General features: G+C 41.6%; 1 protein-coding gene across 1 annotated transcript; it reads right to left on the bottom strand.

Moving 5' to 3' along the window:
- Positions 1 to 1,212: 1,212 nt before the first annotated feature.
- Positions 1,213 to 16,169, bottom strand: ndufs7 (NADH:ubiquinone oxidoreductase core subunit S7). The gene is made up of 8 exons (XM_015970832.3): positions 16,081 to 16,169; positions 13,779 to 13,815; positions 11,731 to 11,799; positions 11,522 to 11,642; positions 10,927 to 11,106; positions 10,583 to 10,629; positions 3,105 to 3,193; positions 1,213 to 1,635 (listed from the first exon to the last, which is right to left on the bottom strand). The coding sequence occupies exons 1-8, from the start codon at positions 16,094 to 16,096 to the stop codon at positions 1,538 to 1,540; spliced, it is 657 nt and encodes a 218-aa protein (XP_015826318.1). The 5' UTR covers positions 16,097 to 16,169; the 3' UTR covers positions 1,213 to 1,537.
- Positions 16,170 to 16,175: the final 6 nt, after the last annotated feature.

Here is a 16,175-nt window from a genome sequence, read left to right as displayed (position 1 = left end):
AATAACCTTTAAAACATTTTAATATCTCTGATTAATGAAACATTAAAACACAAAGAACATCTTACAGAATGAACACACTTTTCTAATTTAGCTTAAATATTGACAGCAGTTTAATACATTTTTGTCCTTAAAGCATTTTCTATATTTTTCCTCCTTCAGCTAGCTGACATAATGTACTTCATGCAAGTCGTAATTTACGGTTGGAGATAACATGGCGCGTGCTATCTAAACACGTGGGAATAAGTTACCAGCTGGTGAGGACACATTAATCATTAGACGGTGGTTGATGCAACACCAGACTGCACTCAGGTGGGAAACTGCAGCAGCTGGCTGCTCTCAGATCTGAATCAGTACTTTAGGAAGTTTGTCAAAGCCTTCACTTCTAGAAATATAAAGAGGCACAGGAGACAAACACACCAACGGGGACTAAGATTATTTTTATAATTGCTGAGAATTTAGCATTTCAACAAGGAAAAGAAAAAATGCAAAATTTTTTGTTATCTTTAATTGAAGTGTAGAGAATTGTTTCTTTTGTAAACACTAGCAGAATATTTTTGATTTTTACTGCTGAGTCACTTTATTCTTCAACAAAAATAACTCGACTAGAGTTATTTTATCACAATAATTTTACATCTACATTATTCTACAAAAATGTCTAACTCAGCTGAAATGATCAAATTTTTTTGTATATTTAATTAATTAAGGCTGTTAAGTGCTGTAAAATGCAGGAAGTTGAGAACATAACTGACTTGGGGTTGCTCCATGCTCAAACGTGAACTCTGCACCCAGCATATCGATGCTGTCTAAAAACATTACACTAAACACATTTTAACCAGTATTTACCATCACACAACTTCACATTTTAACCCATTTCCAGAAAATCATTTCAGACGACAATGAATTATCTCATCCATTTTTGTTACAGATTAAATGTGTGACTTGTGAACTCTGAAACAACAGACCTGTGGCAGGTTCACCTCTGAGAAGCATAAATAAATTTACTTGCATGCATTATTCCAGTAACTGCATGCAGAGATGCAATTGTACCTGAAAATGTTAAACATGACATAATCTTTAACTTGACTTTAAACTTTGCACATCTGCTCAGAATGAAAATGCACTTGTGGTCTAGGTCTGAGTGAGGTGATGATGGTTGAGGCCTCCTGGTGGTAGGGAACTTGCAAAAATCACGCAACAGAAGCAACAATCAAGGATTTTCAAAAAGTCAGGTTTATTGAAAAAAACATTTAGGATAATGTACTTGCTTCGTTTAGACCTGAGGAGTTTTGAATGATAAATGACAACTCCCCCATATGTGACTTTAATCAAGACGATCCTCTCAGAATATCGAGACTTAAAGCAACAGAAAATCATAAATTGAGCTGGTGAGTTAGGTTCAAAATAACCAGCAGTGTATAAATTACAATAATTACTTTTAATAGTGTTTCTACAGCTCTACATGGAGGAGCAGCAACACCCCAAATGCAACCAGAAATACATTTACAACCCAGGTGCACACAGATATATAACACACATTTCAACTCCTGTACCAGATCCTGATCTTTTTCTCACGTTTGATTTTCCTTTGCAGCTGCAACGTCCCGTAGAGGAGAGCTTCTGCAGTAGGAGGACAACCTGAAAAAAAACAACAACAAGAAACAAGAGAAACCATTAAGCTTTGTGTGAAAAGAATCCATTCCCTTGTTTTTCTTTATTGGATGCAATTAATGATGAAAAGCAGCTTATGGTTTAGTGACTCAAGGGACTTTCAGAAATACAAAACAGGATTATGGCTGCCAAAGTTACAGAGATAAGACCTCACAGCTCTCAGACCAGAGTAAATGGCCTGAATTTCACATAGCACCTTTTAGAGTCCTGGAACTCGCCAAGGAGCTTTACAATGCAATCAGTCATTCACTCATTCACATACACACATTCACATGCTGGTGGGGATGAGCTACAATGTAGCCACAGCTGCCCTGGGGCGCACTGATAAGAGGCGAGGCTGCTGAGAACTGGCGCCACCGGTCCCTCCGACCACCACCAGCAGGCAAGGCGGGTTAAGTGTCTTGCCCAAGACAGCGACAAACTGAGTGGGGCTCGAACCTGCAACCTTCTGATTAAGTGGTGAGCACTTAACTCCTGTGCCACTGTAATTATCATGCCATTCTATATATCTGACATTGTGAAAAAGCATTATAAAATGTGTTTTTAGTTGGGTAAACACATTCCTCTGTAGAAATCCGATGTCCAAAATCATCAATGTTGTATTATTTATTTATTTATTTATTTATTTTACAGTTTTTTAATCCAGCTGGGCAAAAAACAGTACAAAAATCTGTTTATTGTTTTGTTTCCTGCTGCTTCTGCTCTGGTAAAACAAAAATACACAGCCTCACTTCCAGTGCATGCTGGTCCAATACCAGTCGCTACATTTAAAGAAAAATTAAGTCTCCCCGTTCTTCCTGGCTGACTTTCAAAGGTAAAACAAACAGAAATTAAGTTATTGTTAACCTAAAAATATCCTTGCTAATAACCCAAATATATGAAGTAACAAAACTCTAGAGAACAAAAAGCTAACAGAAATGCACTTCTTTTCTACTTTAAAGGTGCATTATGTAGAAATGAAGAAAAAAGTGACATCCTGTGGTAAAATTTGGTTACTCAAACACTTTAACCAACTTTTTGCCGGCCGTCGTCAAATTACAATTGCCGGCGCTACAGTACTAGCTCGCAGGAGACATGGCAACCCCACACTCACTGATGGTAGACAGTAGTTACGTCCCTCCTTCCTTCGTTTTTGAAAGGAGAAAAACTGACATCTCCACAGCCAGTTGGATATGAAATATGTTTCAGTAGAACCTTCCATCCAAAATAACTGAAACATTAGACTCTTTTGGGATTTTCTCACTGTAAAAATATCACTATCTTCTTACATACAGTGCCCCTTTAAGCAGTTTAACTGAAATAATTAGTAAATAAAAAAAATAATAACAAATCCAAAAGTTCAAGAGACCACATACTCAGGCTAATCATATATCCATTACATGTATTTCAATATCTAAGCAGGATAGTTTCTTTCTTTTACTCTAAGCCAAGCTCACCTGGGACATAAATGTCTACTGGTACGATCCGGTCGCAGCCTCTGACCACAGCGTAAGAGTAGTGGTAGTAGCCTCCCCCATTAGCACAGCTGGAAGCACATGGTAATAAAAGTTGTTTAGACTTCCATGAAAACAATGCTGAAGTAAAGCATGCATAAAACAAACAATTCAATTCAAAAATACTTTATTAATCCCAGAGGGAAATTGATTCAACAACAGGACAATACTGCCACCATGTGTCATGTAAAGTTATTTACAGATGATATACTGGAAAAGATAAGAAAACGATCACGAGGCGCTTCACAAAAATAAAACAAAATAATTTACGTATGAACATTTTTCTAAAATGATTAAAAAACATGTTTAAAAGGAGAAAGAAATGTATATATAATGAAAGGGAGAGAGAAAAATTAAAAGAGGGAAATCAGTGGATCCTGAGAAAGGCAAGGCAGCTTTCTTTATAGAGCACATTTCAAACACTGGGGCAATTCAATGTGCTTTACAATTATCAGGACATGATATGAAAACAACATAAAAACACAAATTAAAATACACACAGATTGAATTACAGTTTAGAGCTAAAGGAGAAGATTAAGTTACAGCACAGATTACAGTGGAGACAACGCATGATAAGAAACAATTCATTTAAAGGCTGATGAGTACATTAGGGTTTTAGTTTTGTTTTAAACAACACTAGGGTTGGGGCAGATCTGAGGTCATGGGGAAGCTGATTCCATATGTGAGCAGCATAGTAACTAAATGCATTTCCCCCTGTTTGGTTCTGACCTGAGGTTCTACCAGCTGATTGTTTCCAAGGGATCTCAAACCCCTATAGAGCTCCGGACGTCACGTGACTCTCAGAGAGTAGACGCCATGTTGGCAGGCAACAAAGGTAAACAAAATGAACGGGATCGGCTTGGATTTTGCTCCATCGGAGTTTACTTCACACTTTAAAACTGAAGAAATCATTTTATATAGTCAGAAATTAAATAGATTAAGCATCTCCGACCCTTACCATGCCCCTGGGATACTTTTTAAAAACGCCAGAAGCTGTCGGAGCGGACCTCTTACCGGACCTGGCCAGGGAACGCCTTGGGATTTCCCTGGAGGAGCTGGCCCAAGTGGCTGGGGAGAGGGAAGTCTAGGCCTCTTGACTTAGGGCTACTGCCCCCGCGACCACACCGGATAAGCGGATGAAAATGGATGGATGGATAAATAACATAGATTTACATGTAAGAAGTTTTAATAGAGTGCTGTGCTGTTTGAATGTATAAACTGAACGCCAAGAGAAATCACTGGTCTGATTTTTTCCCGTGAATAAAATAAATATTTCAGGCAGGAGCGTCTCAGGATCTGTCTGAGATCTGTCTCGGTGAGACAGATAGCAATCCAAAGTGCTTTTTATGTGTGATCTGACAATTGATCAACCACTGCTTAAAAATGAAATACAGCTTAGTCAGTAAATTGCTGAGATCATAAAACACGTAAACGGCAGCACGCAGAACTCATGAGGCAACGTTTTACGTGATGTTTACTTGTTGCTATGAGTAATAAGACAGAAAAAGCCACGCCAAAATAAGTTTAGGAAGCCCACTAAGAATCGTAATAAAAGCATTTAAAATAAATACCATACACAGTTGAGGAAACGTTGGTTTAAGTAACTTATATGAAGTTGTCGCTTTACTTTAGCCCGGTCACTAGCGTGTTTTATTACAATGATCCAACGTTTGTGGCGTTCCGGATCTAGGGGAATCCTATAGTTGGCTCATTCCTTATGTCGTCCGCGTGTGTTCTGGTATCCTGGGGCACAACAAGAATCTACCATATTTCTTGTTTGATTGAGTTTTCTGACAATAACAAATAGCCCAGCTGCGGGCTTCTGCCTGCCAAGATGGCGCCGTTTTGATTTGAACTGTTGCATGCCGAGAGAAGTGACGTCAACTCCCGGAGCTCTATTGGGTGTATATACAGGAATGAGATCAGACATGTATTTGGTCACATGTCATTGAGTGATTTATAAACTAGTAGGAGCACTTTGAAATCTATTCTGTAGTTTACTGGTAACCAGTGTAGAGATCTAAGAACAGGAGTGATGTGCTCTTCCGTACTCATTCACTGCCAATGATGACTAAAGTCGTCATTTGCATTTTTTTACTGTTTGGGCATCGGAACGAGCCCCTGCGCTGAGAGAACAAACATCTCAGCTCTGAAGCCGATTTTAATCCGCATGTGTCACATGTCACATGATCAGGAAGCAGAAATCCATGTGTTGTATCGTTTTGGGCCGTTCCTGTAAAAAAAAGTGAGGCGCGAACCAGAAAAGCTTCTGCCGATCACAATTCGACAACGGATTATGAAAGAACGGATAACGCTCGAAACGCGTGGATTCTTCCTGATGTAAGAGGTGAGTCTCTGCTTTGTTTTGGTTGTTTTGGCAACAACATATCGTAGCACGCAACGTTCTGTGACTCTTAAAATAAACAGTAAAAACGGCAAGAAAAGCTGGCAGCGAAGGCCTTTAGCGATCAGGAAACGACTGGCAGTGAATGAGTTCAGCAGTCTGAACAAGCTGCAGTTGCTTTACAGCTTTTTTGGAAAGACCAGTTAGGAGACCACTGCAGCAGTCCAGCTGACTAGAAATAAAAGCATGAATAAGTTTCTCAAAGTCTAGTCTGGACAGAACAGAATGAGGAGAGGGTGGTGATGAAGACCGCACAAAAGGCAGCCTAAACAGGTGAGTTTTCAGCTGCTTTTTAAAGGAGACCACTGAGTCCACTGATCTCAAGCTCAGGGGGAGAGAGTTCCAGAGTCTGGGGGCCACAGCAGCAAATGATCTGTCACCTTTGGTCTTTAGCCTGGTGCTGCACAACCAGTAGACTTTGGTCACTGGACCTCAGGGACCTGCTGGGGGTGTAGGATGTAAGAGTCCTGATTACATCTGAATTCTGACTTGAGCTAAAACAGCAGGGGGTTGTGAACACCTCACTTTTATTTAAATGAATGAAAAGACCAGAGAAAATCACACAGGGGCTAAAGCCTAATCAATGCTTTTGCGTCAGCTCCTCAAGGGGGAGACGCACACGTGGTGATGGAGACATTTTGTCTATGGACTTCTCCATCACCTGGGAAGTGTTGCAAAGCAATTCCCCGCCAGGACAACAGAGGGCGTAGCCCTTATCTGAAGTATCCTGTCATGCATCCGGTCAAATATAGTGCATTTATTATTATTATTAAGAATATTGTGTTTTTTGTAATTCAGAAGACTTTTTAACGTGGACAAATTTGTCCCTTATTCTCCTCCACCTCTTTATGCACTCGCCACCCCTAAACCAAAGTTCCCCGTCATTTCCATCCATGAATAAAACTCTTGCTGCACATCTTTACTCCTCCAGTCACAGATGAATAAAACATTCATATTTTTAGAGTTTTTCTGCAAGGTATTCTTCAAGTTGCTCAGTGTCTGCCACTGGACATCGTCAGCTCTCTTTATGTTTATTGAGGAGACAATGGTGGTGCTGTTGACGAATTTAAAGGGAGAGGTGTCTTGACCAATCACAAGCTTGCGTTCTAATCCTGCTTAACGGATGTTTAGAAAAGTGGATTTGTCTCCGTCTGTCCTTGCAAGCCTGCTGGAGAGTCCTTGCAACGACGGATAATGGCGACAAACCAAGATTAAGTCTTACAGCTTTTCTAACGTGATGACTTTATAACTCAGGTAAAAAAAAAAATCAATATAAAGCCGATATGAACAAAGCGGCTGAAAATTGATGGACAAACTTTTTCTAACCTCTAAGCTTAGTTTATGTATCTGATATCTTTTCTGGTTTCTTTTCTGCAGATTACTGACAAAGTTGATTTTCCTTTTCTTTTTGAAATATGCCACCAGTAAAAAATCAAAATCTGTTAAGTTTTTTATTGCTCCCCTTGTCTCTAACAGAGCAGGTTATTACAAAGAAGAAAGACAAACATAAAACACAATACTTATACTTATTTAGATCAGAGTTACTTTAAAATAAATATTTAACAATTATAGGACAAGAATAGACAACTTTCAATATTCTTCATTTTGACGACTCGTCAGTGAAACCATAACTCGACAAACTAACGTTTCAGAAAAAGTACACATTTTCAATGGTCTCTCATTTATCGCAGGAGTTATGTTCCCCCCAAAAAACGCAATAGGCAAAAACCGCAAAGCAGCCAGCTTTATTTGTTACAATTATTATGGAACTCGATGCACTGTAAAAAAAAAAATTTAAAAAGCATGCACCATTCCACTAAAGGTAAGAATTGTTTTCAGGTGAAATTATAAGTATCCCCTACCAAAGTGAGCTGCCTGAACACTTATGGGCTGCCTGAATGTTTTTCCTCACAAAAACACAGCTAGAACACCGAACGCTGATTACATTATGGCCATAGCAGCAGCACAAAAACAAGTAAACAATCTGATGTGCCACTCCGCGCATTCGGTTCAGGTTCAACATTCCACACCTCTCCCGCTGTAACTTTTAAAACCAGGAGAGACCCTGGATGTGCATTCACCAAGCAAAGACTTTTCAGATGGTCACATTTGGTGCTTTTCGTCTCAGCCGCGGACTTTTCTCATTTTAGACAAAAACTGTTCAACTGTTATCGGCATTTATGGCTACTGGCTGCTAGCTTATTGAAACAGCGGCCAGCTTTGGACTGATTCGTTCTTTCTCGTCTAGTCCCGCCTGTACCAACTGCTGATTGGCCTTTTTTGCAGTAAGCCTATCTTTTCCATTTTCAGGTTGGATTTTTATTGTGGCCCTTTATTTATCGACGGAAAAAAATCCACGAAACAGCGAAAGGTGAACCGTGTTATAGCGAGGGATTACTTGCTTATCTCTTTATGTTCTAACACACACATGTGCTTGTGACTAACCCTTTCTAGATGCTAATCATGAGGTGTAGCGCTAATCTTAATCTAGACCCCTTGTGGCCAATTAGTTCTGATTTAGGAAGAATGTTTAAAATTAGGGAAGTTAGTTTGTGCCATCTACCCACTTTACTTTTCACCTATAAACTCTACACTCCGGCGTGATCTGCCTGCTCATCTCTTTTTCCTCTCCCATTCCTTCTCCTATACTTAGGAGAGGGAATTGGGGGAGACAGGTTAAGCCTAGACCGGCTCGGGTGTGGTTGAGCGTCACACGACGACGCCACATCTGTTACCTGTTCTTCATCAAATTCTTTTCTATCCTTGTTTCTTTCCTTTTTTTTCTTCCTTTTTTCTGTATTCTCTATTCTGTCTTTCTCGTTTGTTCTTTATTCTATCTTTTCGATCTTTTTCTATTCTGTTTTTCTATTCTGCATTGATACGAACCAACAATGGAGGGGAGTTTCTGAGTGACACGCGCCGGCCCGTGCATTGCCAGTGACTCTCTACTCCAAACTGTTTTGGTCAAGGTACTGATTCAGGGGGATGTCACTGAGATACATCTACTCCACCTAACCAATGGGGTTCTTTTCCTAACCCTAACCTAAACTAAAACGTAACTCACACCATACCTCTAAAACCAAGTTTTAGGGTGCTTAGCATTGTGTTGACCCAATTTTATTTGCAACTTAAACACTTCCACCAACGACATTCCACGCAAACACACACTTAGGGCCTTGGGAGTGAGCACATCCAACGGCATTTGGCAGGGGGATTTCTCGGCCTCATCCCAAGTGCCGGTGCCCACTTCCAATTTTAAACTACACTTAGACACTGAGGGCTATGAGAGCAAGTGGGGTGGTGTGGTGGCATCAGCTGGCATAGGCCAGACGATGCCCGCACTGCCCGCTCACCAAAGCCATGGAATACACCTCATCAACACACATTAACACCATATTGGAGCAGGCGGAGGGAGACTAGGGGTCTTAGCACACCTCTGTTGTCGCTTGGCTTCCTGGGGCTGGAGGCTAGGAGGGAGATCCGGCCGTCCGGCTGGGGTCTGGGGTGGTGGGATTGCTGTGCTCAGCGTTGGGCGGGGGAGCCTGCTCATCAGCACCCCAGCAGAAAGGAACCGGTAATGGTTGTACCCCATGTGCAGCAGTACCGGGACCAGAGTGAATAGGGTGTGTATGGGGAGTAAGAGTGGGTGTCCGGCGTGCATTTTTGTAAGTCTCTGGTTGTATGTGTATGTGTGAGCATGAGGGAGGGAGTGTGTGACTGTGTTTGTGTATGACTGTATATGTCAGGTGGGGCCTTTGACTCCTCCCTTCTCCTGGGACTTCTTTTGGTGATATAGATCTTCGTCTCCCCTCTCCCTGCCACACCTGGTGTGGAGTGCGGTGCCTTGGTCTGCCAGGGTCGTAGCTCCCGGGTAAGGGAGTTTAAGATTTTTGGCATCTGCCTGACCAATCCCGGTGGCTGCCTGGTGGGGTCTGGGTCCCTGGGCACTGCTGGGTCCCCAGCGGGGGTGGTCGCCTCTGGGTCCCGGGTCATTGGGTCCCGGGCCGGCTAGGGGGTGGGAGGCTGCGGGCGGGTCTGTGAGCTTGCCGCCGATATCTCCTGGGACTCTGCCAGCTGCTGGTTGTGGCCCCCCGGGGCGATCCTCTGCACCTCTCGAGGGGAGCGGGGGCTTTTCTGGTCGCAGTCTCCCTGGAGTTCCTGTGCTCTGGGGCAGCTCCTAGCCTCTGGGACTTGGGAGCTCCCTCCGTCTCCTGCACATCTTTAGGGGAAGATCTGTGGCCCATCACACTCTCTATTGGACGCTCCTATAGAGAAACCTTACATAGACAAGCGCGTGTACACACACAGGTGCTCACATAATGCTCTCATAAGTATGGACTTGGGCACGTTCAACACATGTCTTAAGGCTATGGTTGGCACTTAATGCACAATGTTGATTATATATTTCTTCATCAAGTTGATGCAGTGATAGCTTGCTCTTGTTGTATTGTTATTGTGTCCCAATATTATTATTATTATTATTTTTTGCTTTTTTTCTTCTCTCTTTCTGCAGGTCCAGAAGCAGAATCTTGTTCAATATTGTTTATTTTTGTGGCCCCTCCATCTTTTGTCTCTTCCTTTCTCATTCACCTCTGTCTCCGTGTCTGGTCAGAATTAAAAAGCATTCAATAACAATAAAGTTTTAAGTATCAGGCGTGACATTAAAAGCAGACGCTTTGATGCTCCACCTGAGAGTAAATCTGTAAGGCTTGTCACCATCATTCAGACATCAATTCTGTTTGCTTCACAGCCAGACAGGACACACACACACACACAAAAAAGGCATTGTGTTGACCAGCAAAATGTCCCCACAGTGTTAAAATGTCCACACGTTACATGTTAAAGTTAACATTTGTCCACTTAAACATTAAAAAAAGGCAAGTGTACACACACTCACGAGGGTTATAAGTTTAAAAACCAACTTGGATCTGGGCCAAGCATCCTCTGGTCTCTTGCTCTGGTAACATTATCAGAGACAAAGGAGTGTGTGTGTGTGTGTGTGTGTGTGTTTACTTACCTCCCCATGGAAATGACGTATCTGGGCTCAGGCATCTGATCGTACACCTGTGGGAAGGGATAAGTTGCTTAGTTGTGGTTATAGAAGTCTGACTCAGAACTAATCTGTAGATTCAGCTGGAGGACAATCCACTGACAGGCTGGTCATAATCCAGCCAGCATTACCACAGCTATACTGTTCCTACTGCTGCCATCCTGTTCACAGAAATATCTAACTGACATCAGCGTCAGCATCAGAAGACTTGAACATTTCAAATCTGAGACAGCAGCTGTGTGCTGAAGCATCAGGAGAACTGCACCATGTTGTAAGATAGTTATGACTGTTACGTCTTTGCTGTTGTTCACCTTTCGCAGAGCTGGTGCCATCTTATTAGTCAGCGTTCCTGCCACAATCATGACATCGGACTGCCGGGGACTTGCTCTGAAAACCACCCCAAAGCGGTCCATGTCGTAACGAGGAGCGGCCATGTGCATCATCTCCACCGCGCAGCACGCCAAGCCGAAGGTCATGGGCCACAAAGAGCTCTAACGGGGTAAAGGCAACAGAACAACAATGGCTTTATCCAAAGCACATTCCTTCACATTACAGCTACCAGGTCTTGTTTAAATAATTTCACACCAGAAAGAAAAAGGTTATCTGTAAGATCGCTGTCAAAGATGATAATTTGGGGGTGTCTGTTTTTTCTTCTTCTTAAAGTTACGTGTTTTTACAACAAATACGTGCACAGTAAAAAAAATCAGTTTCAAACTTGCAGCAATGCATTTTGTTGCCATGAAAATTCCCCCTGTAATTTCAGACAGTCAGGGACTGATTAGGATTAGGACAAATTAGGATTTATTTACCAACCACCACACAGGTAAGAGTTCATTTAAAACCGAATGTCTCAAACACGTGAATCAAATCCACACACACTCCATCAGCATCTTCTCAGCTACTCACCCTGCGAGCCCAGTTGATCAGATCATCCAGCTTCGTCACGACATATTCCCCTTTGCTGCTGGCTATGGCTGCAGGTTTGGCTGCTGCCACCGCGGTGCTCTTCTCTCGGACTGGCACCACACTGATCCAGAATGTGGAATGAATATGCTTTAGACCATGTGCTTTGTAACAACTGAATGTTGATTATAACTACCTTCAGATGAGCTCACCTAGTACTGGTACCACCACTTTTTGCACTGCTATGCAGACCATTCTGAACAGCAAAAGTAGAAACTGACCTGAAAGGGGAAAAAAAATAAATAAACATGATAAAATATAAATTAGATATCAAAACATTAAAATAAAGATGCAAAATTCTAATACAAGACAAGAATATCAATTAATCATGTCATAAGGGTGTGTGTGATGGACTTTTTAGGGGTAGGGAGCCTCGGTCTCCTTTCCAGTTGGCTCATGCGTCCCCAGAAGAACAAATAAATAAATAAATGCAAGTCAATGGAGCGAAAAGAGCTATTTTCTAATCCAGTTTGCCTTATTCCCTGGATCAGACATATGTTGAACTTCAATTTAAGTGTTAAGTAATGATGAGTGTTTCGACCACGCCTGTCACGTACTTTGAGATTTAACAGCTTGTACAAAATTTGTGATTACTAAAACTACAAATCAGGTGTCGGCACGTCATATATGACATCACCACGTAGCAGTTACTTACCTCATGGCAAGACTTATTGAGATTCTTTTATCCAAAAGGAAGGACTTGACGTTGGCTGGACTTAAATTCATTTTTCCTCTGCTCTTCTCCGGATTTGATGACATCAATTTGGTGATGCGCGTTTGTAGTCCTGGACTTATTTTCACATAAAACCTAAAATAACTTTTGTCTCCGTTAGACAATAAGTGCATTCTTGGTATCTAAATGTGTCTTTGAAATTAGTGGCCGAGTCGACTGATATATTCAATTTTTTCTATATTGGCCAAAATTACTTTTAAAGCTGATTAAAAAAATTAAAATCAGGCACCTGCTCGGCCAACTGCCGCCACTACTCGACTGAAGAAAGGACCCGAAGGACCCCAATTCACAGTTTTATTCATGTTTTGAGTTTGTTTCATATTTGAAGTTCAATAAATATTAAGAGATTTGTTGACTTAATTATTTTGCACACAGTGAGTGTTCAGTTGTCTTTCACAACCAATGTGCTGCTAAAACATATGTATATCAGCCTTAATAATCGGCTTTAGATATCAGCTATCAGCAACAAAATTGTTTAAAAATCGGTATTGGCATGGGCCATAAAAACTCATACCGGTCGGTAAAAATCACAGACATCATGTAATACCCATGAAACATAAAATTGACCTGCATTCATTTTATTGTTCCTCTGGGAACCTATGGTCTGGAAGTAGATGGGAGTGACTTAGGCTCCCTATAGTTAACTTTGAGATTCAAAACTTAATGCCTTAAAGTTTATTTAAATATTTATTCCAGACTGCAGTCAGGTGGAACATTTCTGGCCTAGAAATCTAGACAAACTGCAGCAGTAGCAAAAGGTTTTGTTCTGCAGGACAGTCTATCCATGCTCCATTGTAGCCTCAGCAGGTCTACCATTGGCCCAAACAGTTTTATGTTGGACCAAACACTGCACTCTGTAGAATGACACTGGGCAGGCTTAGCACCAGAGCTGCAACAGAGTAAAACTACAAAGATTGTGTCAGCTATGAAAAGGGGCTGGTTTGAAATGGCTTTAATAAAAAACCAGAACTTTGGAAAAATTAGACTTGGGCTTTTCTTTCAGTCATGAGCAGGAGGAGGTACTTTACATCGAAAAACTATGTATTTGGTTCTTCTTCTTTGACAGCTTACGTCTGTCTCTCGTTGATGCAATCCTGCTGCAAAGAAAATGTCATTTTGCTTGTTGCTCTAAATGGCGCTGTCCAATAGTGTGCAGACAGTTTGAAAAACCATTGTGGATCCCGCCCCACGACCGAAATCTATCTATGGGCCGTGGCGTTTAAAGTGGCTTGTTAGATCAGAACATTTCAGCTGTGAAAGTAAATCAAATACGTCTTTGGTTTTCAGAGTAGGTTAAAAATGACTAATGTCTAGTTAATGTCTTTACAATGAGACACAATATGCCCAAAATATACATGGACAACTTCACAGGAATGCTTCTCGGCAGAGCACAATGCTGTGTAGGTAAAAAAAAAAAGACTGAAAGAGACAAGACTGAAAAAGGTAACAAGATTAGAAAACTCTCACCTTGTTGAAAAGGAGCCAAACAAAGCGAGGCGAGGTGCTGCAAAACAAAAACATTAAAATAGAAACATCACCATAGATTTACCTTCAAGATAAACCAGTATGGGAATTCTGCAATACAATTATTATTACATATGTATGAATCCTGTTGCAGGGTGGCACAGTTGGTAGCACTGTTGTCAATAAGGTTGCAGATTAAAATCCCAGCGGCAGCCTTTCTGTGTGGATTTAGCACATTTTCCCTATTCATGTGTGAGTTTTCTCCAGATAGTTATTAGTTTAACTGGAGACTCTAAATTGTCCTTAGACGTGAGGCAATGTGTCCCCTGTAAAGGACTGGAGACTTGTTCAAAGTCTCACCTACCCAGTGACTGCTGTAGTTAGGCACCAGCTCCCTGTAACCCCAGATAGGAATAAGTGGTAAAATGTAATCCTGCAGAAAACGTGTCATCGAGGTTATGAGTTGGTGGGCTGCTGGTTCTGATCTAGGATCCATCCTTACAATCATTGTGTCCTTGGGTATGACACTTAACCCTCCTAGTCTGCTGGTGGTGGTCGGAGAGACTGGTGGAACCGATTGTGTGGAAGCTTCACTTCTGTCAGTATGCCCCAGGACAGCTGTAGCTAAAGGCAGTTCGAAATCTGGGTGTTGTGATTGATGAACACCTGACCTTTAAAGATCATGTTGCCTCTGTTACTCGTTCATGCCGCTTTGCGCTGTATAACATACGAAAGATCAGACCATACCCAACACAACAAACCACCCAGCTCCTGGTGCAACCTACTGTCATCTACTGCCTCGATTACTGCAATGCCCTTCTAACTGGTCTTCCAGGCTGTACTGTGAGACCTCTTCAAATGGTCCAGAACGCAGCGGCGCGTCTGGTCTTCAATCAGCACACGTCACCCCTCTGTTCTTTGAGCTCCACTGGCTACCGCTAGCAGCACGCATCAAATTCAAATTGCTGGTACAGCTCCCATCTACCTGAATCCTCTTGCAAAGGCTTACGTCTCGGCCCGGCCGCTCCGGTCATCACAGGATCGTCGGCTAGCAGTGCCTACACCACGTTCAGGGCAATGCAGACTCTTCTCATGTATCGTTCCACAAATGTGGAATGACCTTCCAAGCACTACCAGAACAGGGGCTTCCTTTTCAATTTTCAAGAAACTCCTGAAGACCCTGCTCTTCAGAGAGCATCTTCTTAACTAGCACCCTTCCTGCACCCATCCCCCCTCTCTACTGTCCACTCCTTGTTCCCTACTCTCCATGAATGATGTCAAGTTGTTGTTGTTATTGTTGTGGTTAGCCTCAAGGGCAACATGCCGATTATCACTCGAAAGTCGCTTTGGACTAAAGTTGCTGCTAAATACATAAACGTAATATATAGCTTATCACCATCAGTGTGAATGATTTTTGTGTGCATGCAATATTTTCCCCCGACTTAGAAAAGAGCTATACAAATGTGCAATATTATTATATTTAGAGTTGGAGTATTAGTTTAGGTTTTTTGTTTGTTTTACTAACACACACACACACACACACACACACACACACACACACACACACACACACACTTATTCTTGCTAAAAAGCTTAGGAGTAACATAATAAATTGACTTCACCAGCAATAATGTCAATTACAGTGAAATTTTGTTGCAATTTCGCACTGAAATGGTCAAAATTAAATGTTTACAAAGTTGACACACTGTTATTTCTGTAACTATTCTTGTAAACACTATAGTTGTAACCTCAATTTAAAAGGCGACAGTTAACGACATTTTCGGGGTCCGCAAGATTCCCGAATTGTAAAGCACAACTATGAACAATGTTAAATACATAAATAAAACTGGTTTCAGCAAAGTGACCTCACATCCACATAAAACCCCTAAAATTTCAGACTTATCACATTATGTTTTGTTTCATAATTACTGCGCAGATGTTACGAAAAACTGGAGTAAACGATTGCATCCGAGTTATCTCAAAGACAACAAAAAAAAAGACTGCCATAAAACCACTCCGGTTATTTAAAGGAGATTGTTTGTCGGATATTGTTTGTTGACAGACGCCACCATTATTTTTAGGCTGAGCTCGCGTCAGTCCTGTTAGCTGACCTGGTTAGCCGCTATGCTAACGCAGCGCAAGGTCAGTGTGTACGTTCATTAAGTTACAAAAACGGCCCCCTACAGTGTCAAACCACTACACATAACAACTCAGACAATGCTTTTCTAAATAGCCACAGGAATATGGGACTGTAAACTTAATATTAAACAAAAGGTGGAGTCGATTTAGTCAAAACATTCCTTACCCAACAACGCCGCCATCTTTGAAACTCTGGCAAAGCGCCACTTCCGGTGCAATAAGAGTTCAAGACTGCTGAGAGCGCTGTTGTCTGTCTGTCTA

This window comes from Nothobranchius furzeri, chromosome 8 (genome assembly GCF_043380555.1).
Source record: "Nothobranchius furzeri strain GRZ-AD chromosome 8, NfurGRZ-RIMD1, whole genome shotgun sequence".
Taxonomy (NCBI): Eukaryota; Metazoa; Chordata; class Actinopteri; order Cyprinodontiformes; family Nothobranchiidae; genus Nothobranchius; species Nothobranchius furzeri.
The sequence above is the reverse complement of the archived record's forward strand: the minus strand, read 5'-3'. Positions and strand labels throughout refer to the sequence as shown.

What these genes read in the sequence shown, in the direction of transcription:
- ndufs7 (XM_015970832.3), bottom strand. An exon ending in AGTGGTGGTACCAGTACTAG is followed by an intron (nt 11,643 to 11,730) that starts GTGAGCTCATCT and finishes ATTCTGGATCAG; the next exon opens with TGTGGTGCCAGTCCGAGAGA. An exon ending in TGGCACCAGCTCTGCGAAAG is followed by an intron (nt 10,630 to 10,926) that starts GTGAACAACAGC and finishes CCCTTCCCACAG; the next exon opens with GTGTACGATCAGATGCCTGA.